The 24147-nt window shown below is 53.9% G+C and overlaps 2 protein-coding genes across 2 annotated transcripts; one reads left to right on the top strand and one right to left on the bottom strand.

Moving 5' to 3' along the window:
- The first annotated feature begins 1626 nt into the window (after nucleotides 1-1626).
- ANTKMT (adenine nucleotide translocase lysine methyltransferase) lies at nucleotides 1627-4627 on the top strand. Its single transcript, XM_049791668.1, has 6 exons — nucleotides 1627-1826; nucleotides 1950-2166; nucleotides 2260-2364; nucleotides 2756-2896; nucleotides 3454-3504; nucleotides 4127-4627. The coding sequence occupies exons 1-6, from the start codon at nucleotides 1627-1629 to the stop codon at nucleotides 4313-4315; spliced, it is 903 nt and encodes a 300-aa protein (XP_049647625.1). The 3' UTR covers nucleotides 4316-4627.
- A 128-nt stretch (nucleotides 4628-4755) lies between these two features.
- CCDC78 (coiled-coil domain containing 78) lies at nucleotides 4756-20249 on the bottom strand. The gene is made up of 15 exons (XM_049791869.1): nucleotides 20129-20249; nucleotides 18951-19182; nucleotides 18545-18673; nucleotides 18249-18335; nucleotides 17795-17974; nucleotides 14484-14651; nucleotides 13579-13667; nucleotides 12898-12976; nucleotides 12282-12407; nucleotides 11009-11220; nucleotides 10204-10375; nucleotides 9471-9514; nucleotides 7726-7792; nucleotides 6188-6288; nucleotides 4756-5454 (listed from the first exon to the last, which is right to left on the bottom strand). The coding sequence occupies exons 2-15, from the start codon at nucleotides 18981-18983 to the stop codon at nucleotides 5328-5330; spliced, it is 1614 nt and encodes a 537-aa protein (XP_049647826.1). The 5' UTR covers nucleotides 18984-19182; nucleotides 20129-20249; the 3' UTR covers nucleotides 4756-5327.
- Between the last annotated feature and the right edge of the window lie 3898 nt (nucleotides 20250-24147).

The raw sequence follows: 24147 nt of genomic DNA, 5'->3' as shown, positions 1-24147 counted from the left end.
GGGGGAGACTGGAGCAGAAACACGAGCTCGCCTTTGGCAGCTCCTCCCTTGGCTGCTGCCTGCATTGGCTTATAGGCAAAGGGGGTCCCCAATCCCGCTCCCCTGCACCCTGAAGCCGTTCCCAGGTTGGGGCTGCCCACAGGGTTTCCTCCTTCTCATACCGGCCATCACATGTGGGTGATGTCCCCCAGGAGCCCCAGGCATGCGAGGAGGCCCATCGCCCCATGGCAAGGGCACAGGGTGCCCCGCTGGCTGTTCCACGGACCCCCGGGGCTCTCTCTGAGCTCTTGGGGGACACCCCATTATGGTGCTGGAGGGGGAGCCCCGGGGAGCCCTGCAAATATTGACCCAAAGTCCAAGGGGGAGCAAGGGAGAAAGGCGACGGCCATGAAATCCCCAGCGAGATGATGACGTGGCAGCAAGCACCAGTGCGGGCAGGGAAGCTGCCTGCCCTTTGTGCGCCCGCTCCCCTAATTGAGCCATTATTGTTCCTGGGTTTGGTTTGTGGGGTTTTTTTTATTAATTGTGGGTGGGCAGGGGCTGGGGGAGCCTGGCTGCCCCCCCCGTGCCCCCGGCCCCAGCCAGCCCCCCCCTCCCCGCTTCCCACACGCTGGAATTTTCCCACAGTCGTCGCTCCCTCGCAGCGGGAAACCCACCGCCCGCGCGTCTGCTGCACGCACAGCCGCGAACAACTGTGCACAGCCGCGCACAAGTGTGAACAACTGTGCACGGCCATGCACAACTGTGCACGACTGTGTACAGCTGCACAAAATGGTGCACAAGCATACACAGCCATGCACAGCTACACACAAGCGTGCACAGGTGTGCCCAGCTGTTCACAACTACACACAACCATACACAGCTACGCAGAACCACACACAACCACGTACAACTGCACATGACTGTGCACAGCCACGCACACGACCGTCCACAACTGCACGCAACTTCACACAGCCGTGCTCCTCTGTGCACAACTGTACACAGCTGTGCACAGCTGCACAAAGCCACGCATAACCGTGCACGGTCACACACAGCCATCGACGACTGCGAACGACAATGCACAACCATGCACAGCCACGCACGACCGTGCACAGCCGCGCACGACCGTGCACAACTGTGAACGACTGTGCACAACAGTGCACGGCCACGCACGACTGTGCACGGCCATGCACGACTGTGCACAACTGCGAACGACCACGCACGACCGTGCACAACTGCGAACGACCATGCACAACCATGCACAGCCACGCATGACCGTGCACGGCCACGCACAACTGTGCACAACTGTGAACGACTGCACACAACGGTGCACGGCCACGCACAACTGTGCATGGCCACGCACGACTGTGCACAACTGCGAACGACCACGCACGACCACGCACGACTGTGCACAACTGCGAATGACCATGCACGGCCATGCACGACCGCGCACAACTGTGAACGACCATGCACGACCGTGCACAGCCACGCACGACTGCGCACAACTGCGAACGACCACGCACGGCCACGCACAACTGCAAACGACCACGCACGACCGTGCACAGCTGTGAACGACCACGCACGACCGTGCACAGCCACGCACGACCGCGCACAGCCACGCACGACCGCGCACAACTGTGAACGACCATGCACGACCGTGCACAGCCACGCACGACTGCGCACAACTGCGAACGACCATGCACGACCGTGCACAACTGCGAACGACCACGCACGACCACGCACGACCGCGCACAACTGCGAACGACCATGCACGACCGTGCACAGCCACGCACGACCGTGCACAACTGCGAACGACCGCGCAGAGCCGTGCACAAGGGCAGCAGGCGGTGCCGCTCCCTCCAGCCCCGCACACAAAGCCCCGCTGGAGGCGGGGGGAGCAGCCCCGGTCCCCCCCGCCCCGGTGCGGGCAGCCCCCGGGGCCGCTCCCCGGCCGGTGGCGGGGCGGGGAGCGGCGGCGGAAGGCGGGCGGTGGGGCCACCCCTTCCGGCGACCATGGAGCCGGAGGAACCGGAGGAACCGGGGGAGGCGGCGTGGGGGCGGCGAGATGGGGGGGAGCTGGGCGGGCGGGGGCTGCTGGAGCTGGCGGTGGCCAGCGGGGTGGTCGCCTGGGCCACCTGGGCCGTCGTGTTGATGCCCGGCTTCCGCCGGGTCCCCCTGCGGCTCCAGGTACCGCCGCTGGGGCCCCCCCCCCCCCCCAGCCCCGTACCCCCTCCCAAGCCCGCTGGGACCCCCGGCCTTGACGACCCCCCTCTCCCCCAGGTACCCTACCAGCCCTCCGGCCCCCAGCAAGTGGCGAACGCCCTGGAGCTGCTGCGAGGGCGCACGGGGAAGACGGTGGATCTGGGATCGGGAGATGGACGGCTTGTAAGGGGGGGAAAAGGGGAGCAGAGGGGTGCTGGCGGGGAGGGGGGTTGGGGGCTGCCCTGCAATGGGTGAAGGGCAGGGAGGGGGGCTGCGCTTACCAGGAGGGTGGATGGGAGCCCCCCCCACCTGGCTGCTGCCCTGCTCCTGGCTGTGGTCCTGGACCATCCTAGGTGGTCCTAGAAGACATCACATGCAGCGAGCAGGCTGGGAATGACCATTCCAGGAGGAAAGAGCCTTTGCACCTAGAAGGTGCCGAGGACCGAGGTCACCCTGCCCACGAGCCAGCAGGAGGGAGCGAGTGGAGCTGGGCAACAGCCCCTGCCACCCAAATTGTCCCCCAAACTCATCACCAAGATTCATTTTAGTTGCAACTCTCTCTCTCTGTCTCCAGGTGGTAGAGGCTTATAAGCAAGGTCTCAGACCAGCTGTTGGCTATGAACTCAATCCCTGGCTGCTGTGTCTCTCCAACTACCGGGCCTGGAAGGCTGGGTACCACGGGAAGGTTTCCTTCCTGAAGAAAGATCTGTGGAAGGTAACGGTGTCCCGAGGGTCTGGCCATGCTCTATGCTGGCTGTAGCTAGGGCAGGGCCAGGCCTTGGTCTGCATCTCCAGCCAGGCTTTGCTGATGGTTGCTTGCTCCTTCCCCAGCGCACACTGCTCGCAGGAGGCAGAAAAACCATCCTTCTTTTTAGGGGAATGCCAGTCTGGGCAGCCCAGCTGGCTGCTGGTTTTGCAGGCAGCAGCGCTCCTTCTTACAGCAGCTCTGAGAAGATGTCTTGGGTGCTGCTGACACATGGTGGCCTTCAGAGACATGCTGCTAAAGCTGGCATCAGGTATCCTGACCAGAGAAAACCCAGCAGGGAACGTGGTTCTGGGGTGATGCTGGAGGCAGGCGTTTTGCAAGAGATGCTGCTTTCACATCCAGCTCCCAGTCACACCAACACATCCCCGTTGCTCACGTTGTGGGGTATCTTTGCTTCCTCTGAGGTTCAGAAGATCGCCCGCAAGGCATTCGGCCACTTGAACGGTTCCCCTCTGTTCCATCTCTGCTTGTTGCTTCTTTCATTCCCCTTTTCCTTCTCTTTTAAGGTGAATCTTTCTGATTGCTACAATGTGATCGTGTTCCTGGCCCCCAGCGTGGTAAGTCAGTCCCTTGCACCCTGACTTGTTCTGAGCGAGCTCGAGAGAGTTTTCTTAGAAAAGAGAGATAATCTGGGACAGTGGCAAAGACTCTTAAAACATAAGGCCAAGCGGGCATCGCTGCAAGTGAGCGGTTTGGTGCTCAGCACCATTCGAATTTATAGAATCATAGAATCATTGAAGTTGCAAAAGACCCTTAAGATCATCAAGTCCAACTGCTAACCTAGCACTGCCAAGTCCACCACTAGATCATGTCCCTAAGCGCCATGTCTACACGTCTTTTAAATCCCTGTAGGGATGGTGACTCAACCACTTCCCTGGGCAGCCTGTTCTAATGCTTTACAACCCTTTCAGTGAAGAAATTTTTCTTAATATCCAATCTAAACCCTCTCTGGCACAACTTGAGGCTGTTTCCTCTCGTCCTATCACTTGTTACTTGGTTCTAGTCCCAACCATACACAGGGGTAGTACCAGCCCTACATTTTGGAAGGGTCTTTGGTTGATGCTGCCTGCTTGGGACCCATCAGCCATGCTGAGAAGTTGCCCTGCGGTCCTTGGTGGCACTGCCACTACGTGACTGTTTCCTAAGGCCACCTGGCCGTGGCTGTCTCTCTCTCCCCAGAAACCTCCCCTAGCCACCAAGCTCCTTGCAGAACTCCCCGACGAAGCCCGGGTGGTGGCTGGACGCTTCCCCTTCCCCTCCTGGACCCCCGCCAGCACCCTTGGGCAGGGGCTGGAGCAAGTCTGGGCCTATGACATGAAGGAGGTGCGGCGAGCAGCGCAGAGCCGCGCAGAGGGAAGCCCAGTCTAACAGCAGCCTCGTTAAGCCTGGCATTAAGGGTCAGCAGCGGTAGGGGTCAGAGCCTCTCCAGCCCTTGGGCTCAGCTCAGGACAGCAGTGAGAGGGCTGCTTGGCCAGGCTTCTTCCCAGGGACTTGCAGGGTGGCAGTCCCTCTGTTTTCCAAAGAGTGGGAAGTCTGGGGGAAGTAAGGGAGGGGAAAATCAGACCTAGAAATCCTGGAATTACCACAGGATTTAAGGGCTAAATCTCCAGTGCCTCTTTCTGTACGTTTGCTACTTTATTTCTAGTTAATTTTTCAAATAAACATTTGGTCCATTCTTCACTTGAGACTACTGCTTTGCCTTTGAGCTGCAGGGTGCTCCTGGAGCCAGAGCAGCTGCTGCTCCCAGCCTCAGGCTTTGCTCTGCCATCCCTTTGAAGGCAGCTCACGAGGGAGTTTGTCCAGCTCACCTCCCGCTGAAGGAACAATTTGGGCCTGTTCACCTTATATAACATTCCCTTTCCCACTCAAACACAGAGAAAAAAAAGGTTTTCCCACCATAAAAGAGCAGCTCATCCTCTTTGACTAACTTCTTAGACCAAAGTCTAGCTTGAAGCAGCCCCGGACCTATCTCTTAGAAGCTGAGAGGGGAGCAAAGGCAGGAGCAGAGTTAGTCCTTGGACTCCGGTCTAGGTCTGACACAGGAGGATTTTATCGCAGGAATGGGAACCTGTCCCTGCAGCCTCACAGTAAAAAGCTGCCTGGGAACCTGACCCCATGTCCCGAGGCGTGATGTGCTCAGGGAACAGCAGAATTCCTACAGCTGAGGGGTCAGAGGATAGACGAGACGCAGTTGTCTTGTCTCATTTTAGTACTGTGAATTTGAGACCGAGAACACCCATGTGGTTTCCCTTGCTGTGCCTCCCAGCTCTCAGCCAGGGAAGGATACTTGCTCCAGCCAGTCCACACAACAGAAAGCTCCTTCCTCTTAAATCCTGCTCTTTCCTACATTTGTACTGCTCCTCAGAGCCATGGTGGAGAGCTACGGTTTGTGGCTGACAGTCCTTCTGGCTCTGGGCAGCGAGTGAGTATCGGCCGCCCCAGCGCTGAGCGTGCGTGGTACCTCGCTGCCAGCAAGCTTCGTCAACCGGAGGATCTCCTGCTTGTACCTGCAATGGGGAAGCAGCACTGTCATTGCCCGCGTAGTCACAATCCTGAGCGATCCATTTAAACGTACACTGTGCCTTGTGTTTGCTGTGTGCTAAGGACATGCAGTGTCAGTTAATGCAGAGCAGCCAGCCCAGGCACTGAGCCACCCTGAGAACTGAGCTCCGGTAGGTAGAAAACCACAGCCTTTTCCCAAGCAAGAGGTGTTTGTTGGCTCTGCCAGGTAACGGTACCAGCAACAAGCCTGTGAGTCTGACTCGAGTTCACAGCCGAGCTGGCTGGAGAGTTATGGCAGGCGCAGTTGGACCATTGCTCTGACAGACGTGCCCTGCTTGTTCTCGCCCTTCCTTGTCTGAGCAGCTGTTCTCCCTGCTTTGGGGCGTGATGAATCAGGGAGAGAGGACCGTAGATCAGGGGCTGCTGGAAGGCTTTAGATTTTAGGCAACCGCTCTCTTAGCTTCCTCCAAAGGATGGGTGAGCAAACAGGGAAGGAGATGTGTGGCTGGGCAGGCCAGACACTGTCCCCCTGCCCTGCAGAATAAGGGATGGTGGCAGCTGCCCGCACAGCTGGACGTGCTGCAGGACATCAGCCATGCCGGCAGCACTGTGGGAAGGCAGCGGTGAGGTCAGGCGCTGACAGCGTGGCAGGCATGGTGATGTCGCCGGCAATTAGCCTGGGAGATAAACTTGGAGCACAAAGCAGAGAACACGTGGAGTGGCATCCTACCATCTCACCTTGCAAGATGCTTATCTATGTATTCCTGCAGCTCCGACACCTGCTCTTCTGCCACAATTGCCCGAGTCAGCAGCTGGCTTCTCTCATGCTCCAAATCCTCCTGGAGGGGCAAAGAAACATGGAGAAAACAGTGAGATCTGTGAGATGGGAGTGAAGTTGCTCAGTCCCTCTCTGCCAGGCGAGACTGACCGCTTCCCCATCACTCAGCTCCAGCGCCACTTGGCATTAGGCTACAGAAGCAACTGAAAACTGATGCGCTCAGGGAAAGGAGCCTGGTGATGACAGCGCAGCTTTCTGCAGGCACCACCACTCCAGGGCATCGGCTGGATCGATCGGGCAGCCTTCCCTGACCAGAGCACAGGCGTGGTGGCCAGGGCCACCCCAGGACAGGTAGTAACCCCTGCCTGCCAAGCCATGATTTACTCCCCCAGAAGCTTCACAGACAACCGGCAGAGCAGTCGCTAGATTTGACACTCGGACATAGCTTTCACACCTTTCTACCAGTAGTTTGTTGCAAAGGGAAGTGACCTTCCCTTTTAGATAAAAAAAACATGTGTTTTTTGAACAGTGTCTCTGCACAGTAGTTCACCACCTTACCCAAGTTAACTGCACAGTCCCAAGTTAACTGCACAGTCCCTGTGTCGCCAGGAGTATCTGAGGTGCTTGACTGAGCTCACCCCTGAGATGCACAGCAAGAGCCAGGAGCAGGACCTGCTCCCAGTGCAGTGCTCCAGCCTCTAAGCCACAGCATCTCCCTTCTTTTGGCCATAACGATGCGCACAATTTAGGTGTTTGGCTTTACGTGACCAGAGAACAGTGAAGCACTTCTTAGGTCACTGCAGACAGAGGAAGGCACGACATGGAAGCAGGCTCGTAGCACATCTATAGCCTTGTCTACCACAGAAAACCCAACCTCTGCTAGGTTTCCAAAGCCCTTTTCCCTGCGTGTGGCAGTAAGCGTGGCAGGGATCCCAGCACCAACCCTTCTTCTCACTGCTGCCATCAGTGCTGGACAGCAAACCCCACCTCAGCCAAGCCCGTTCTCAGCGAGCATCACCACGGTTTCGTGGGAGCTGTAGGGCAGCATTGCAAATGGAGAGAGCTCTCCTTCCTGCTCTGGGCCACCCCACGGCCAAGTGCAGTGCAAATATCCTTGTACCCAGACCAGGATGCTGATTCAGATTCAGACTAGACTTGAACCAGGTCAAATACAGACCCAATTTGTTATACAGATGCCTAGATGCTTGTGCTGAAAGATGGGAGGGAGCAATATAGTCCAGCAATGAGCAGCCATAAGGGCTGCTCTCCTCCTTTTGGTAGTAGGGACAGTACAGCCTTGGTACATCACCAGCCAGGGACCTGCTAGTGTCACTTGGGAGGCTGAGGCCAAAGCCACAGCAAGGCTGCACGGAAAGCTTCCCTGCTCCAGCCTGGAGCAGCACACTGACCCCAGGGCAGCAGCCGGCTGGGGCAGCACATCTTTGACGTGTGGGTAAGGGATAAGCTTTTATTCAGATGGGCTGTTCCAGACCTTTACCTGGGTGGTGTGTGCAAACTCCCGGAGCTGCTTCCTGACCTCTGCCCAGCCCTCCTCATCCAGCTGCCTTGGAGAGAAAAGCAGATTCTCATTGTGCCCAAATGTTCAAATCCAGCCCATCTGCAGGTCACCCAGCTCTGTTCAGGGGCTGCACGCAACTCGTGCCCATCCAACCATAAATGTCAGCGCTCTGAACCTTTTCTCTCCCGATGCCCCAAACTTTTTCAGGGCATAGGGCACCGTCCCTGTGCCCGGGCATGAGAGTCACAAGCCCTTCTGCCAACCTGGGATTCCCCACTGCGACGGCTGGGTTTGTTCCAAGTTCACATCAATACTTATACATCAGAGGACTCCGTGCAGAAAGAGTCCTTAACCTGACACTGCAGGACTGAATGTGATGGAAATAGAGAGTGATCAATGCCAAACGCTGGTGCTTTTCATGTTGTGGAGCACAAACCCGCCCATTCTGGTCACCGAGCGCAATAGGTGAGCTGTCTGTGCAGCCCAGCCGTGGGAAAGTTCTTCCTATTCTGTCCCAGTCTGAATAAGCAAAATACAGGTCACATCTGATGCTCGGGGAATTTGGGTTGTATGAAGGGAGGAATGCATTGTGCTCAAGAGCGGCTCTGCTGCGACTGCCAGAGTTCCCTCTGGTGGCTGCAGCCTCCCAGCCCAGGCACACGGGAAATCATGGCTAAGATTTCATGAGAGCAGAAGCAAAGGGAACAATAAACAGTGAAGCCACACAGTTGATAAAGATGAGAAGCAGCAGGAATTATAGCTGAAGTGCTGCGGTAACACTGGGCTTCATGTCCCTAGCTAGAGGAACAAGGTAACAGTGTGGATAAATCCATCAGCACACAGAAAACAAGTATTTGAAGTGTGTAGATTCTCTTGGCAGCTAAAAAAAACCCCCATAACAACAACATGCATCACTAAAATTCAGGTTCTGTTTTTTGCGTGTCTTGCTCCTCTGGTGAGTCTGCCAAAATTAATGCATCTGTTCAAGGACTAGTACTACTTTTCAGTGTAGAAAACATGGCAGAGCCTGGTTAAGGCTCAAGCTTTTCTCTGAGACACTCCTCTAGAGCCCAGCGGCTCAGGCACTGGCCAACTCCTCAGTGCTGGCATCCAGTTAATGAAATGCCTGACATGTTTTCTGGGCTACCACATAAATATAAAAGGCTGAAAAATCCCAGGTCAGATTTCTCCTACGCTTTGTTCCACCTCTCCACAGTTATAGTTGATAGAGTTTCAATGGAATAATGAAGCAGGGGGAAGAGACCCATCAAAAATGAGCAAATAAAGGGCATATCAAGAAGCCAGGGAGGTATCAGTCCAGGGTCATCTAAGGGTTCCAGCCCAGCTTCTGCATTGGGAGGGAGGAGAAACAAGACCATCCCAAACTGGTGGTGTTTCACTTGCCTTTCTCAGGTTGTGATCTACCAAAGCACTCAGGCGTATGCTTAACTTCGTCTTCTAAAGAGATCAGTGGGACTAAAAACATAATTAAATCAAACATGTGCTTAAGAGCTTTCTTGGATCAAGGCCCAAATGACCAACTCATTTCACCGCAGGAAACGCTGCACTGAGATGACAGCTGGCTTTTCTTCTCGGATGAGTCCCTATCAGCTCACTTTCTCCCTATTTATTACTGTCTCCACGTAAAGCGGAAAAGACTCCTCAATCCATACAGCAAGGAAAATTCAGAATTACAAACATCCCGAGAAACAAACAGCACTTACTGCTCAGGAGACAGCAGAAAGTCAGAGGTTTCTTTCAGTCTTTTCTGAAGGCAAAGGAAGAACTATGTCTGTTAAGCATTAAACCATTGCAGTTTCACCATAGACACTGCCACTTTGAAGTGGCACAACATATCCTAGCACTCTAACAGCCACCAGTGCCCTGGCAAGGAAGTGATGTCCAGTACAATCTTAAGGTTTAGGTCTCCTATCCTCTGAATTTTTAAATAAATGCATCTCGCGCAAATCAAGAAACACGTCTCTGCCCAGGCAGAACCAGTGGGAGGACATGGAGCTGACTGGTGTGTTTCTGACTGCGATCTCCTGCTCAGTTAGCGATTCACACTGAGGCAAAGGCATTTGAGAATGGAAAGCCCCATTCTATCCTCCCTTACTCACCTCTTCTTTTAGCAGTGAGTGAGTCTGCAGTTCTCCCATAACATCTGCTACTCCTCAGACCTCCCAGAGCTCAGTGACCCCAATCTATGGGGCTGCCCAGCCTCCTGGATCTAACTGTAACTCACCCCTATGCAGCAAGGTTGAGGCAATGAGGGGACTGCTTGGACAACCCGTCTCTTCCCAAAATGAGAAAGCAAGCAAGCACTACCCCTGCCTGTGCCACAGGCACAGCAAACCCTCAGGGAATGCCCAAGGAAGGGGCTGAATCTATTGCTCGTGGGAGTCTCCCCACCACCTCCATTTCACCGCCACAGAAAGCCAGCAGCCCAGCCACCACCTTCTGCAGTTCATGTAGCTGCATCTCCAGTTTTGCTTTATCTTCCCGCAGCCGGTTTAGCTCCCGGGTTGTGTTTGTCAGCAGCTCTGGGTCTGTGATGGAAAAGTGGAGCTCGGCAGGGCCACAATCCATAGCGCTGCTGCCCAAGGACCGGATCTGTTCTCGCTGGAGCCTGTAACATGTCAGAGGGGTTAGTCCCTGGTAGTTTTGGTTAGGTAACAACACTGAGCATTTCTGCTGCTGGTGGAGGTACCATTCGCTTGGGACCTGCTGCCTTCTGGCCACCGAGAGCTAGTCCACCTGCAAAGGATAAGTGGGAGAGCCCAGCAGTATGCACAATATTCCTGGGAGTGTTTCTGAGGGGAGCTTGTCCTAGAGCTATTTGTGGCTTTTATACCACAAGAATTTCTGCTGCTTCCCACAGCCCAAGCTGCTAAGAGAGCTGTGGAGCAGAGCTGAGAGCACTGCAGGGACAGGCTGGGAGGCAGGAGTTATTTGTGGTACCTCTGCATTTCCACACCGTCCAACATTGAATCAATCTCTCACCCTAAATTTTACACAGGAGAAGCATAAGTGCAAAGCAGCTCCAGGGTGTCAGGAGCACCCTGAGGTGCAGCTGGAGACATGTTGCTCCTGGCTTGTCAAGAGCAGGGAGATAAACATGCACTCCAGATCCTCTGCTCCACCTAGAAGCCCTGTTTGGCTCCCTCTCGGCCAGAGGTCTGGGTGCTATGGGGCACTTCCACTCAGTCCCTAGCAATAAGCTGAAGAGACAGAGGTAGCCCAGACCCTGGCTTAGCCCTACCCGTAAGCGATCAGCAGGTTCTCATGCTTCTTGACCAAGTTTTTCATGCGTTTCTTGTACCCACGTGCCGCTTTAGCTAGCTGCTCTTCCCGAGACTTGTAGGAAGCCCTGATGTCCTTCAGCATGCTGTCCACAAAGCGTTTCATAGGAGCACGATCAGCTGGGGCTTTGCTAGGCCCCATTACGTTGCTGGATTTGCTGTCCATGTAGTCCTTTAAATATACAGAGAAAGAAATCGAGGTGGTCAAGTTGTTCCCTAAGGTTTATAGACCATTTCCCATAGAGAAGGGCCAGGCACATTTGTGCTAATAGCACGGAGAGTAAGGCATATCTTCTATTTTCGAAGAGCAAGAAAGACTAATTAATTTCCACCATGGCCCTTCAAGACAGAGAAGGCATCTGTACTGTATCAGTGACCCAACTAGGGAAACACGAGTTGGCATCAGGAGTTACCATTTCTAGTCCTGTATTCTTTCCACTGTGTCCTGCTCTGTGTGCTAGCTAGGAGACGCTTCGACATTGCTCTGTTAGAAATTAGACTATTCTTAATAGCAAAAATTCCTTTGCTTAGTCTCCTGATCCATCACCACACCGTGTTCTTTGGTGCCAGCCTTCGCCCAGCACAGAAGCTCTTGCTTACTGCTACCTAGGGGGGCAGGAATTTCTTCCCAGTCTCACTGCTCAATATAATCAGATATCCATGTCTGAATCTGCCTGAAACACCTGCCTTGTGCTGAGTCCTCACCATGCTCTCTGAGCCCTACTTAACATCAAAGGTGCTTGTTCTCAGAGTGGGTCCCAGGCACTGGTGTTACACGGCTCGGTAGCCGACCACGGAGGCTGGCAGAGCTCCCTGCGGGGACAGCAGCAGAGTCACCATGGACACAGCGACAAAGCCAGAAGTGGCATCGCCTGGCCTGCCCAGGGAAGTCGTCAGGGCAATGGAGATTAGAAGCCAACTGGAAGGCAGCCATAGTAAATAGGAGAATCTTTCAATCCAAGTAATTTGACCAAGAAAACTCCCAGCAGGAACTCACAGACCATTTTGTGTGGCCATACAGGAAATCTGGGCGAGGAGGGGGGCTGGCATCTCCTCCCCCAGGCCAAGCCAAGGGCACAGAGCCCCATTCCAGCTGCAAGCAGGGTTCCCCAAGCCCCACTGCCTGCTCTGCTCCACAGCCCAGCGAGGAAGGGAAACAGCAGCAAAATGTAGGCAGTCAGCATGGAGACACCTCCCCAGGCCTGGAAAGACCCTGGGGCTGAGGGTACCCACCGCCACATCCTTGATGTACTGTGTGAGCCGGGAGCGGTATTCCTCATTCAGCTCCTTCAGCCGGAGCTGCAGCAGGGAGTTCTCTGCCTCCACCTCTTGGAGCTGGCTCTGGGAGGTGAGCAGCACCTAGGCACAGCAAACACGCTCATTGCTGCCCTTGTTCTCCAGCTAAGCAAGGGGCACTAAGAAGCTCCAGAAGAGATGGGGGACTTAATTTCCAGATATTCAGCTTCACTAGAGCTGGGAAGGTCCTGGGTTTTCACAGGAGCCCAGTAGAAATGTTTATAGTCTATTCCCCTGCTACCTTCTGTCATTTGCAATCCGCCCTGCCAGTGATTTCACCAACTCTTTCTAAATATCAGTGAACAAAATTCCTCCCACCACGTGTGGCAAGCAGCACCTTCCACCATGTGCATCCCTAGAGAAGGAAACTGCGCAGGGAGGAGCACCTTGGTATGACAAACTCCCTGGAGAGGGAGACGTGTCCGAGTACCTCAATACAAGACATCCACCCCCTGCTAGCTTCAGGAGAAGCACATGGCACCCAGGAGGAGTGGATGAGCAGGGTCAGTCCCGGACCCTGGGTGCTGAGGGCTGGAAGGAAGCCTGCCCTTACCGCTGACTGCTCCACCAACTTGTGCTGGGTGTCTCCAATTGCTCCCTTTGCCTCCTGCAGCTCCTTCTCCATCGTGATCCTGGGCACACAGGAAGAAGGTGTGTTTATTTTAAACCCCCAAACTTCTCTGTAGGTCCAATACAGCCAGCTTTGAGAAGGAAATCACTACCAGATGACAGAAATCTCTCTGCAGCTGCTAGTCCCCAGATGCATGCCAACCAGCAGCCACAGAGCTCTCACAACCAAAAGTTAATGTCCTCCCCAGTCAGAGGATCTAGTTCTGCAGCGTCCCTGCTGTGGCAGCCTTTGCCAGGACACCGAGCCCATCCCAGCTTGTCGGTGGAAGAACCACTGTGGGGTTAAGGGCTAGGGCTGGATTCATCTCTGGGCTGTCACACATTTGCTGTGTGTGTCACAGAAGGTGGATTTTCAAAGGTGCATAGGCCAGTTGGGTGCCTAAACACCACTGACTTTTAAGCAGACAGTTATTTCTCTTAAGAGCCTTGAAAACATCAGGTTTTGCTTCCAGGCCTCACTTCTTCCAAGGGTGAATCATCATTTCCCCCCTTGTACCCCACCAGAGGCAGGCTGCCTCCTCTCCTGCTCCCAAGGATCAAATTCAGCTGCAATGAGCTGCATAAATGCCCAGCCAAACAGAAGCACGTGCCCTCAAACGCTTACACTCTCTCTTCCAGCTTCTGCTGCTGCAAATCATAGGTTTTCTTCAGTTTTTCAAGCTCCACTTTTATGTGAGCCTGGTTTCCAGGCAACTGAGGGACAAACAAAGAGGAAGATGAGACAGGGGCTCACCTAAGAGAGGGATTTGTGAACAGGGAAGAAGTGAGGAGAGCCTGCAGCTGAGCACAAGTCCAGCTGAGCAGTGACATACTGGGGAAAGGACAGGTTTAACTGGGAGTGACCAGTGCTCTGTGGCACACCAGAAGCAGTGTCTGATCTGGAGACAGGGCACATGGAGGTGCACACGTGTCACTCTCCCAAGGGAAATTCTCATACTCGAATTCCCAGCAGGAGCTGGTGGTGGAGCCCAAGCTGGTTTTGCATGGGCTGCAGATGCGAAGGAGGCAAGAAGCATTTCTGTGCTCTTGGTTTTGGGTGCTTTATCACTCCCATCTTTCTCAAGTATCATCAAGAAGAAAATAAGTAAGTGTCCTCTGCAATTCTTGGCTTTTAAACTCCTGCTTCTGTTCACTCAGGGGTACTGACCAAGGGAATCACAGCTGCCCTCTCTCAGCTTTTGCCTGCACAAGATCTGCAGTTATTCTAGTCTCATTTTTCAACTGCACAGCTTAATTTTTTTTTTTTTTTTAAATAAATCAAGGCATCAGGTCATCCACAAAATGCAAGTTAGCACCAGGGGGTGCCAGCCAAGGTTGGAATAAATTCCCCCTCTGCCTCCCCAAGGATCCAGCAGCAGACCCCCACCACACTCACGTTTCCGCCTAGCTTTTGCCGCTCACGTTCAGAGGCAACTGCATCTTCTGGCTGTTTTTTGTAAGAGACAGAAGAAGGTGCCTGTTAGATCCCTGTTCTCCAAGGAGCTGGCAAGAGGGCAGAGAGATCCTTACCTTCACCTTCTGAGCAGAGAGACGATGCACCATTGCTCTCACTTTTTCCAGCTCAGCGGAGGATTCATTGGCCACAGCAGGGGAGTGGTTGCTCTCTGTGTGGGGAAGGGTGCTCCTGGCATTGGCCAGGTTGAGCAGCTCTTGGCTGAGCTCTTCATTCTTCATGACCTGCCAGGTCAAACAAGAAGGAAAGAGCTTCTGAAATCCTGCCTCTCCAGCTCCACATGCTGTCTGCTCAGCACATACCCACTGCTCTTGGTGCATACACAAGGCAGGCACTCACATCCCCTCCTGAAAGCAAGTTTTAGTTTTAGTTCTCTCTCATATGTCCAAAGATATCTGTGATTTTCTAATTCTCATGGAAATGCAGGGTATCATCACCAGGCATCAGGATTATTCACAATGTAACCTTACTCCCTCTGCCCATCTCGGTCTCGCATTCAGATACAGATCCTGGTGCCAGCCCAGCCCTGGGCGCAGCTCTGCTACCACCTCTCCATCCTGACCTCCAGCCTCCCTCCTCACTCTAACCCTGTACCCTCCACACTACTTCCCAACACTTCAGGCATGTCTTTCCCCATACAATGGCTCTGAACAGTGCTGGACTCCATAATATGAGAAGGGCCAAATCTCCATCCATCTAGGCTGACGCCACCCAGCTAATTCCAGTTTTGTTTGAATGCATCCCTCCAACAGCAGCCAGCCCACAGCACCGTGTAGGCAGTGAGATTCAAAGCGATGCTGGTGTGAAGTGACACATTTCCAAAAGATAAAGAGGATCTGAATGAGAAAGGCTCTGTTACAGGTGATCTGGAAGGAACACTGGGGGAATTCATGTCTCACGGGAGGGTTTCTATGTAGATAACAAAGCTTTGATGGGGTTTATGACTGGGGACAAGCTTGAGTAATTGTTACCATGGCAGTGAATTGGGAGGATGGGAGGCAGAGGTCATCTGAGTCATCCGTGGAGAGAATAGCTTATCAAAAGATAGCACAGGGTGGGCTGAGGGAGAGAGGAGAGGAGAAAAGAGGCTGACAAAGAGGTGAGATATACAGCTGTGAAAACTGACAGCTACGCAGAGACAGGCTGCTTGTTCCCCAACCGAAAACGATCCATCTGCAGCTGTCAGCCCTGACAATTTGATCAGAGGGGGTCACACAAGCGCAGAAGTACCAGCTTAGTGAAATAAAGAGGCAGTCCCAGGTTTGCGATGGGCTTCGCTGCCTCCCCTATGCTCCCAGGCCTGGCCTGGCTCCAGGGAAAACCCCGGCATGGAACCAGTTCGCAGCCATTTGGGTTCCCTCTGACAGCCTCACTTTGTGCCGCCGCTGCAGACGGCGTAAGCTGCCGAACAAAAGAGGAGGAGGAAATGGAGAGTCGAGAAAAGGTCAGAGTCTTGAAAAGGAAGAATTTACAGTGAGTTAGAAAACAGGCACAAAGTGCCTAACTGGCATCTTCTGGAAGGCACTTCCCCAGGGACAGTCAAGGCCAGCTCCGCCGCGCTCCTTTGCCTGGGACAGACACAGGGCGATGTGTGAATCGAGCTGTACAATGGGAGCCGTGACAATTCAGAGGCTCTAACTGTTCCCGTACAAGGGACTGTGAATGAGCTCGCCGAGCTGCTTCTGCGCCAAGCAGCCATGACAACATATTGGCAAGGTCACAAGTAGCACTTGTAATTGGGAATGTGTAAATGGTTCATTGTCTCCCCAGAAGAGCGCCAGAGAAGGGGAGGGGGCAGAACCGCAGGCTGCTTTTCCCATTTCCTTTGGGAAAGTCCACACTGGGAAAATAATGAGCAAGAGGCCCATGCCACGACAAGTCCCAGCCTGCCAAGTTGGAGCCTCTTTCGCTTCAGGCAGGGACATTCGGTAGTCGGAGCCAAGAAACTGGGGTAAAACCCTCAGCCTACCGATTACAACCAAGGAGTTCACCTTTGGCTTCTGGACCCTGCTCCACCAGGATATTATCCAGGCACATAACTGAATCCATGTCCTTTGACTCTCTGAAACATTCCAGAATCCATGTGAAAACAGTGTGTTATTACTGCTAACCTACTAAACCCATCATTTAGAGATGTCAGCCACCTGAAAATCCAATTTTTGACAAACATATTGCACCCCCTTGGGGACAAGAAGCAACCAAGATTGCTGAATGTTGAGCTATTCCTCCGCAAGCCTGGCAGTACTGTGTCTCAGCAGCGTGCTGCCTTGCTGGCAGTCAGCGGCATGTGCTCTGCCTTGTGCTCCGGCAGGACGACAGGACAGGTTCACACTCCTGCAAGCAGCTGAGCTTGCCTCCTCATAAGAAATTTCCATTTCTCAGCTTACAGGAGACAAATGATAGCTTCACAAGGGTCACTAACTTACTTATTTGCAATGGGATGATCATGATCTTGTATCCTTGTCTACCAGAGCTCTGCAAACCAATGCTCACCATAAATACAGACTGGGAACTGCCAAAACCAGCATGCCTGGTCCCAGCCCCACATCTTCCCATCACAGCTCTGCACAGGGCCAGCACGGTAAACCAGGTCATTTGGCTGAACCAGCTAAACTATCTGCTGGGGGAGGGAGGCAGGAGGGTGTCAGTCATTCAACCCAATTCAAAAAGGAGAAGCAGGAGGGGGAGAGGGTGGGAAGAGGGGAAGGTCTATTGAAGTAGCTATTCTTGCCAAAGAAATACACAAATCTGGGTCCAAAAGACTTTAGTTAATAATTGCTAAGCTAACAGTCACCAGGAAATCTACTATATTTTAGGGAACAATCAGAAACTTGCTTACATTCAGTGTTTTTATAAACTTGCCAACCTCAAAAACTTCCAGGCCGCTTCCCGCCGTCATACGAAATGAGAGCGACTACAATCAGTTCACGTGCAGCCTGCGCAAGCCATGCAGAAAAAAGGGAAACAAAGCATGCTGGCAGTCAGAGGGACCTGCGACGTGCACTCAGACCAGCCCCGCAGTGACCTCCTCGTTACTGCTAGTGACTGGGATCTAGGATGGCGTGAAAAGAGAAAGACTCTGACAGCAGGGTGCCCAGAAGAGCACATGGGTCAGCGTGGGCTCAGCACTGTCCCTGCTGAGCAGGACAGGTTCTGCAAGCCCTGCTAGAAGGTGACCATGTTACATGAAATCCCTGGGCCCTGAAACAAAATCATGCCCAAGCTATGCTGTCTCACAGCTGACAAACCTTACTGGATTTGAGCTGTGATGTGGATATGCAACCCAAAGCCTACCAAGCTGTCTGTAGATCAGTTAATTGTGAGATGGAGTTGAGAACACCAGAATGAACACTGCAGCCTGTCTCACCTCCTGGTCCAGTTCTTTGCCTAGGGCCAGGTAATTGCTTTTCAAAATGATGTACTCATCCGCCAGCTCCTTCCGACTCGTCTCCAGAGCATGCAGGCGTTCCCGTAAGGCATCTCGCTCCCCAGTGACTTTCTCACTGCAGAGCTCCAGCTCCAGCACACGGTTCTCCAGGGCCAGGATCTGCAGAGGGGAGACAGCAGAATTAGACTGTGGCAGAGACCAGCAGTGACCACAGGGCATTTATTTGGCCAAACAGGTTTTGGCACACTATGACTTAAAGAGAGATGAGCTTCATGCGAGTTTCGTGGTATCTGGGGTGTCAAGGGCAAACCCATTGCTCTAGCTAAAGCCAGGAGAATATGCCAGGCAAAGTAATGATGGATGTGTAATGAACTGCAGTTCTGGATAAAGGTATTGTCAGAGCTGAAACCAGCTACTTCAAACTTTTGGATACCATATTTTTCAGTTCAAAGTTCTCTGTCTCATACTGCTCCTTCATTTTGTTTGTCTCGATCTGGAGATCAACGAGGTCTTTGGAAATCTAGGAGAGAGAAAGGACATTATAAAGGCCATGGACTGATTCTGAGGCCAACATACTGTTTCAACAGGTTGTCCTGGGGAATTTGAGCACAACACACACCCCCTAGAAAGAGGCCCCAACATTTCCCATCAGATTTTTCACTCCCCATCAGCTGGCCTCATATGGCTTCACAGCTCAGTTCTCTCCAATTCCCAAAGTATTTGTTTTACCTTCAGTTTTTCCTCTTCACTGAAGACCATTCTGGCTGACAGATCTGTTTTGGAGCCAGCCAGCTTCCCCATTCTCTCCTGCAGGTCTCCGAGATGGTACAGCCTCTCATTCCTATCCTGCAGTTGCACCTAGAGACACACAACATCTCTGACAGCTGGAGCCAGCCAGCAGAGCCCACCTCTCCCCCACGCTATTCTCCCACTGCAGTGCTGGTGGAAGAGCACAGCATATCCAGCTTTTCAGAGCTTGAACAGATTGTAGATGGGATTTTCAGCTGCCATTTTCCTCCTGCAATTATCATTTCATTTGTGCGGCGCTGGTTCCATGACCCAGGAAGGGGCTGCAGACCTTCATACTTTTATTTTCCTCAGCAAGATGCCGCATGTGCTCTGTCAGACTACTTACATTCTCGTTCTCTGCAACACTTCCAGAATCCATGTGCTTGGAGGCCAGGATCTTTGCAAGGTATCAGGCAGGCAGCGACTGAAGGGCAAAGGAAGGATCTAAGGATCTCTACGGCAGCAACTGTTCCCTCGAGGTCCAGCACAAGCGATGTTGCTATCAACTTTGGTTACTAGAGGGTGCAGCATCCACCTTGATTTTAAGGTGGAGACAATTATTACAGCCACCCCAGGAGCTGTCAGAGGAAAAGAAATAATGCTTGTCAGGAGGTTTCCGTATTCCCAAGACAGCACACAGCAGATACTGAAACAAGTTTAGGAGACACCACAGTGAAGCAATATTGCCAGCTAGAAAGTACCACTGCGTTTATATTATGGACTGTTCCCAAAACCCAGCTGTAGGGATGGCCTCCATCTCTATTGCAGGGATATTTAGAGAATTTAAGATCTGATTAACCCATTAATTAATCCATTAATCCAACCATCTGCTCCAAGACCATCCAGTAGCATCTAACATCATCTTGCTTCCAGGAAATTTTCTCTTGATCTCTACAGTCCTAGTATCTCCTGTGTCAATGAGCCATCCAAAGAGTACCAGGATCTTTGAGCTCTGACCAAGCTACAGCTGGTGACAGGAAAGACCTTCCCCAATTTATCACTTGGCATTAGAGACATTATGTGGAAAAATAGAAGCTTCAAAGGAAAGCATGCACTGAAGCAAATTCTGATTAGCCCAGACAGTGCTAAATCTGGATTGTGCTGGTCTACACACTGCCACTGACTCCAAACTGCGATCACCCAGGTCCGAACAAGACAACTCCCAAGTGTGTGCAAAGCTAAAAGTACTTAAACAGAGTCTCTGACGTAAAAGCAAGGGTAATGGAGAGTGTAAGACATGGTGGATAATGCTGGAAGCCCTTGGTGAACAGCAGCCATGGGGTAAAACTAATCCCGGTTCTTAATCTCCTCATTTTGGGTTTATTATCACTGCTATTTCTGTAGAGTGGGTGAGTTTAGGTAAGAACTTGTCTCTTACAGAAGAAAAGCTTTAACAATATAACGTTCAAAAAGACCATAGCTCTGAAAAACTCCTTAGTATCTGTCAAAGCTAAGAGGATGAAAGAAGGAGAGGGGCCATCCTATTAGAAGCTCCATGCTAAGCAGAGTTTACCAGCTCCTCACCTGGTCCTGGCTCCTGGAGAAGATCCCTTAGCCTCTTGATGTGGATTTCACAAATGGCCATGGAAGTGAGACCCAGGGGATGAGCTCTTTTGGGGCTCAGGGGAAGGAGAAGCTCATGCAACATGCAATTATGTCTTATTTTTCTGCAAAAGAACTTAACAGACCTGAAGTAATTTTATTAAGATAACGAAAGTGCTGATGAGAATTCACAGTCTCTTCACACCCACTGCTGAGCAGAAAGCCAAATTCACACACCGCCCACAGCACCGGGGTGGGGTGGGGGGGCTTGGAAGTCTACTGGCGGGTGCTCCAGCACACAAAGAAGCTGAGCTGCAGCTCTGCTCCCCAGGCACATGCTGTCTCCCACTGGCCCTCAGCCCCGCATGGGCCCCCCCAGACACAGGCGCTCCCAGCCCATGCCGGTCCAGGGATGTGTGCAGGCTGGCTCATGCCGCTGCCCCAGACAGCTACGGCCCCAGCAGTGGTGCGCCCAGACCCCGAGATGCCCGATTCAGGAGGGCAAACAGCCCATCCCATCATGCTGGCAAAGCCGGCTGCTCCCTGAGCCACAGGGGTGCCCGTTTAGCTGGCAGATGGCAATATAAGAGTAATTAACATGCACATACACAGTATCATTGATGCTCCTGCAGCGCCTGGGAGACCCAGGCAAAACCACCTTTGTGGCAGGTGCTGTATGAGCAGCAGAAACGACAGTGACCTCTTTTCGTGTGGTTTGGAAATATGAAGCAAATATTGTCCTGGCTGACACCACAAGTAGCAAAATCGGGCAGAGGAATGAAGCTTTAGTGTGTCATCGTAGCCCAAAATCTCCATCACCACTCCAGAGCAAAACCAAACAAAAAGTGTATGTTCTGTTAACCCCACTAAGAGCTGAAATGCCAACTCTGTGCCGAGTTTTTCTTTCACTCTTCTTGTCAAGGACACTTTTAACACAGCTGATGTGGTGGCCGGACCACCAGCGAGCTCTGACGTACAAAACTCTCACCCGGGATGCAGGTCTAAGATGTGAAAACCCTCCCCATATCAACAGCAGCTCAAGAGGAAACTGGTTGAAGATTTCAAGCACAAAGCCCACCAGACCAATGCCTGCTGTTTATTTTCACCTCTCCTCCAGCACCAGCCAGACTTGCCAGCCCTTGGCAGAGACGCCCACCTCACGCTGCCAGGGCCCTGGCCCTCAAGGTGAGCCTGGAGCGGAGTGAACAGCCGCCCGCCTTCACGCCTTCTGGGGAGGCTTCGGCAGGGCTCAGCCCAACGTTAACAGCGCGACTGGCTCCATCTGGCTTCCAGCACCTGCAAACCGACTTTGCATCCGCTCCTGGATCTGGCCGACACCCCCTGGGCGGCCAGCGGAGCACCCCGGTGGGCCCACACGCCCGGGGAGCCTGCCAGCATGGAGGCCGCAGCCAGGTGCGGGGAGCTGCCACGGGCCGAGGCCTGCACGGCCCCTCCCGGGGCGACGCCTCTGCGGTAAAGCCCGGCCGCCGGGGCAGCGAAGGGGTCGGGACGGCGAGGCTTCCCCCCGCACCGCTGCGAAGAAGGCGGCCGGTGCCCCTGGCCGGGCCTAGTCAAAGTACCGCCATGTCCCGTTTCCAGGGCAACGGGCTCGGGCGCTTCCGGGGGAGAGCGGTGGGGCGGCAGCGCCCCCCGGCGGCGGGAGGCCGCGCGGTGCCCGGTGGTGGGATCCCGTGGGGGGAGTCGGGCTGGTCCGACCCCGTCCAGGGCCTTGAGCCCCCCGGGGATGGGGCATCCACAGCTCCTCTGGGTAACCCCCTCCAGGCTCTCACCGCAACACATTTCTTCCTCAGAGCCAGGCTAAATCCACCCCTCTGCCAGTTTAAACCCATCGCCCCTTCTCCTGTCACTAGAGGTTCTGGTGAAAAGCCTCTCTCCGCCGTTCTTCTGAGCCCCCTTATATGTTGGGAGGCTGCAGGAAGGTCTTCTCCAGGCTGAACAACCCCACCTCTCCCAGCCTTTCTCCACAGGAGAGGTTCTTCCAGCCCCCTGGCCATTTCCGTGGTCCCGCTCTGAACAGGTCCAGCTCTGCCTTGTGCTGGGACCCCGGAGCTGGATGGGTGCTCCAGGGGGGTCTCACAAGAGTCGAGGGGGAGAATCACCTCCCTTGACCTGCCAGCCATGCTGCTTGTGATGCAGCCCAGGAGATGATGGGTTTGCTGGGCTGCGAGTGGCCATTGCCGCTCACGCCGGTTTATGCCAGCTCCTGTCACCCATTTGTCACCCTCCGGCATCTCCAGATGCTTCCCTGAAGGGCTGAGAAGGAGGGCTGGGATGGGGCAGGCAGGGAGAGCCTGGCAGCAGGCAGTGGGGTCGATCCTGGCTGTCCAACCTCAGGCAGGAGGAAGGCATGCGGCCCCTCGGCCATGCTCCTGCCCCATCCCACCAGCTGGGTACCCTGAGGACCAGCCTGCAACTTCCATTGTCCATCACTGGGACAGGCCCTCCTGCCTTTCCCTGTCCCTGTGCACCTCTGACCTCCCGCTCCCAGGGACTTCCCTTTTCCCCCAAAACTCAGGGCTTGGGAAATTTCCCGTCTGTGCCCCCAGCAATGGCCCTGGCCACCCTGAGTCATGGCACAGGGACGTCCTCACCTCCCCCAGTCCAACCAGCCCGGCCAGTCTGGTGCTGGTGACACAGTTTCACTGGGCCACATGGGCCACCAGCATGATAATTAGCATCCCCAAGGGCCATCAGCACATCAGCCGTATTTCCCAACTCCCTGCACGAGCCTGCTGCAGATGTGGCAGGGCATGACCTGACACTCAAGAGATGCCAACGGAGACCTTTGACAGCAGCTGCCAAAACCTTTTGCCACCACTACAAGGTCCCCATCTCCAGTAACGTGGGACTTTTTGAGTGAAAAAATGATGCAGTACAATAGGTGGGGACCAGGAGGACCAGAAACATGGGCAGCCAGTGAGCACCAGGCAAAGCCTGACTCTGCTGGGAGGGTGTCCCCAGGAGGAAGCTTGGTCCCTGCAGGTGTCCCCAAGAGAGTGACACAAGCTCTGTGATGCTGGTGTCCCATATCCCGGCTCTCTTGGGCAGCAGCATCAGGGCTCACACATTTTTGGTTCGGGATGAGGAGCAGCAGCACCGGTTGCCCTGGCAACGCGAGATGCTCTTCTCCAGATGGGGACAATATTTGGCAAGATTTGCTAAAAATACTTCCTAACTCGGCTGTGACAACACCACCCATGTTGCATTCTTGCTGCCCCCAGGGCTCAAGCTGGGTTGGTGCTGTCCCTGCTGGTACCCAGAGCTGGCCCTGGACCACTCGCCTGGGGTGGGTGGGGATGGACCAGGGAGCTCCCCATGTCCCACCAGCCTCCCCAGCTCCCACTGACCTGGCAGGGCCACCAGTACCAGTCACTCCTGGGGTCAGCCAGCCCATGTGGTTGGGGACAGAACAGGAGCCAGGGACAGCTGGTGGCATTTACCCCCAGGAACGGATGGGGGGAGCTCCCTGAGGAGGGACCTGCAGGCACGGGAGGGCTGCTGGGGAAGGTAATGATTCCTTAGAGTTTAAATAGGTTTAAAAGCTATTTTTTTTTTATGATTTTGCTGCTTGTCCTAATACCATTACAGCCTTCTCCATGGCAACCAGGTGGGGCAGCTCAGACTTTGGTCCTGGCCAGGGAGATTAGCTGCCAGAGCTGAAATGATGGGGGGGGTCAGCTGGGGAGGTTCGCGCTGGTCGGGGCTGCAGTGGGAGGAGAACATCCATAGTGAGGACCCAAAATGAGGTCCCCACAGCCAGCCACGCTACACCGGGCAGGCGCAAGGTCCCAGCGAGCAGGGCAGGCTCACAGTGATGCTGGAGGGACCAACTGTGCCGCAGGGTCCGAGCATCTCCTGCCGCAGGCAGTGGGACATGTCTAGAGGAGACACCCTCAAGGAGCTTTAAAGGTGGAGCTGGGTCTAGCTCCTCCCTGCACTGCAACCGTGTTGGGAAGGGATTTGCTTATTTACCCTCTTTA

This window comes from Accipiter gentilis, chromosome 33 (genome assembly GCF_929443795.1).
Source record: "Accipiter gentilis chromosome 33, bAccGen1.1, whole genome shotgun sequence".
NCBI classification, from domain to species: domain Eukaryota; kingdom Metazoa; phylum Chordata; class Aves; order Accipitriformes; family Accipitridae; genus Astur; species Astur gentilis.
The sequence above is the reverse complement of the archived record's forward strand: the minus strand, read 5'-3'. Positions and strand labels throughout refer to the sequence as shown.

What these genes read in the sequence shown, in the direction of transcription:
- CCDC78 (XM_049791869.1), bottom strand. Translation starts at nt 18,983, where the DNA reads ATGGATTCTGGAAGTGTTGCAGAGAACGAGAAT. An exon ending in ACTTTGAACTGAAAAATATG is followed by an intron (nt 17,975 to 18,248) that starts GTATCCAAAAGT and finishes TCCCCTCTGCAG; the next exon opens with ATCCTGGCCCTGGAGAACCG. An exon ending in TTTCTGCTGTCTCCTGAGCA is followed by an intron (nt 7,793 to 9,470) that starts GTAAGTGCTGTT and finishes TTTCTCTCCAAG; the next exon opens with GCAGCTGGATGAGGAGGGCT.
- ANTKMT (XM_049791668.1), top strand. Translation starts at nt 1,627, where the DNA reads ATGCACGACCGTGCACAGCCACGCACGACTGCGCACAACTGCGAACGA. An exon ending in GTGCACAAGGGCAGCAGGCG is followed by an intron (nt 1,827 to 1,949) that starts GTGCCGCTCCCT and finishes CGGGGCGGGGAG; the next exon opens with CGGCGGCGGAAGGCGGGCGG. An exon ending in GGGTCCCCCTGCGGCTCCAG is followed by an intron (nt 2,167 to 2,259) that starts GTACCGCCGCTG and finishes CCTCTCCCCCAG; the next exon opens with GTACCCTACCAGCCCTCCGG.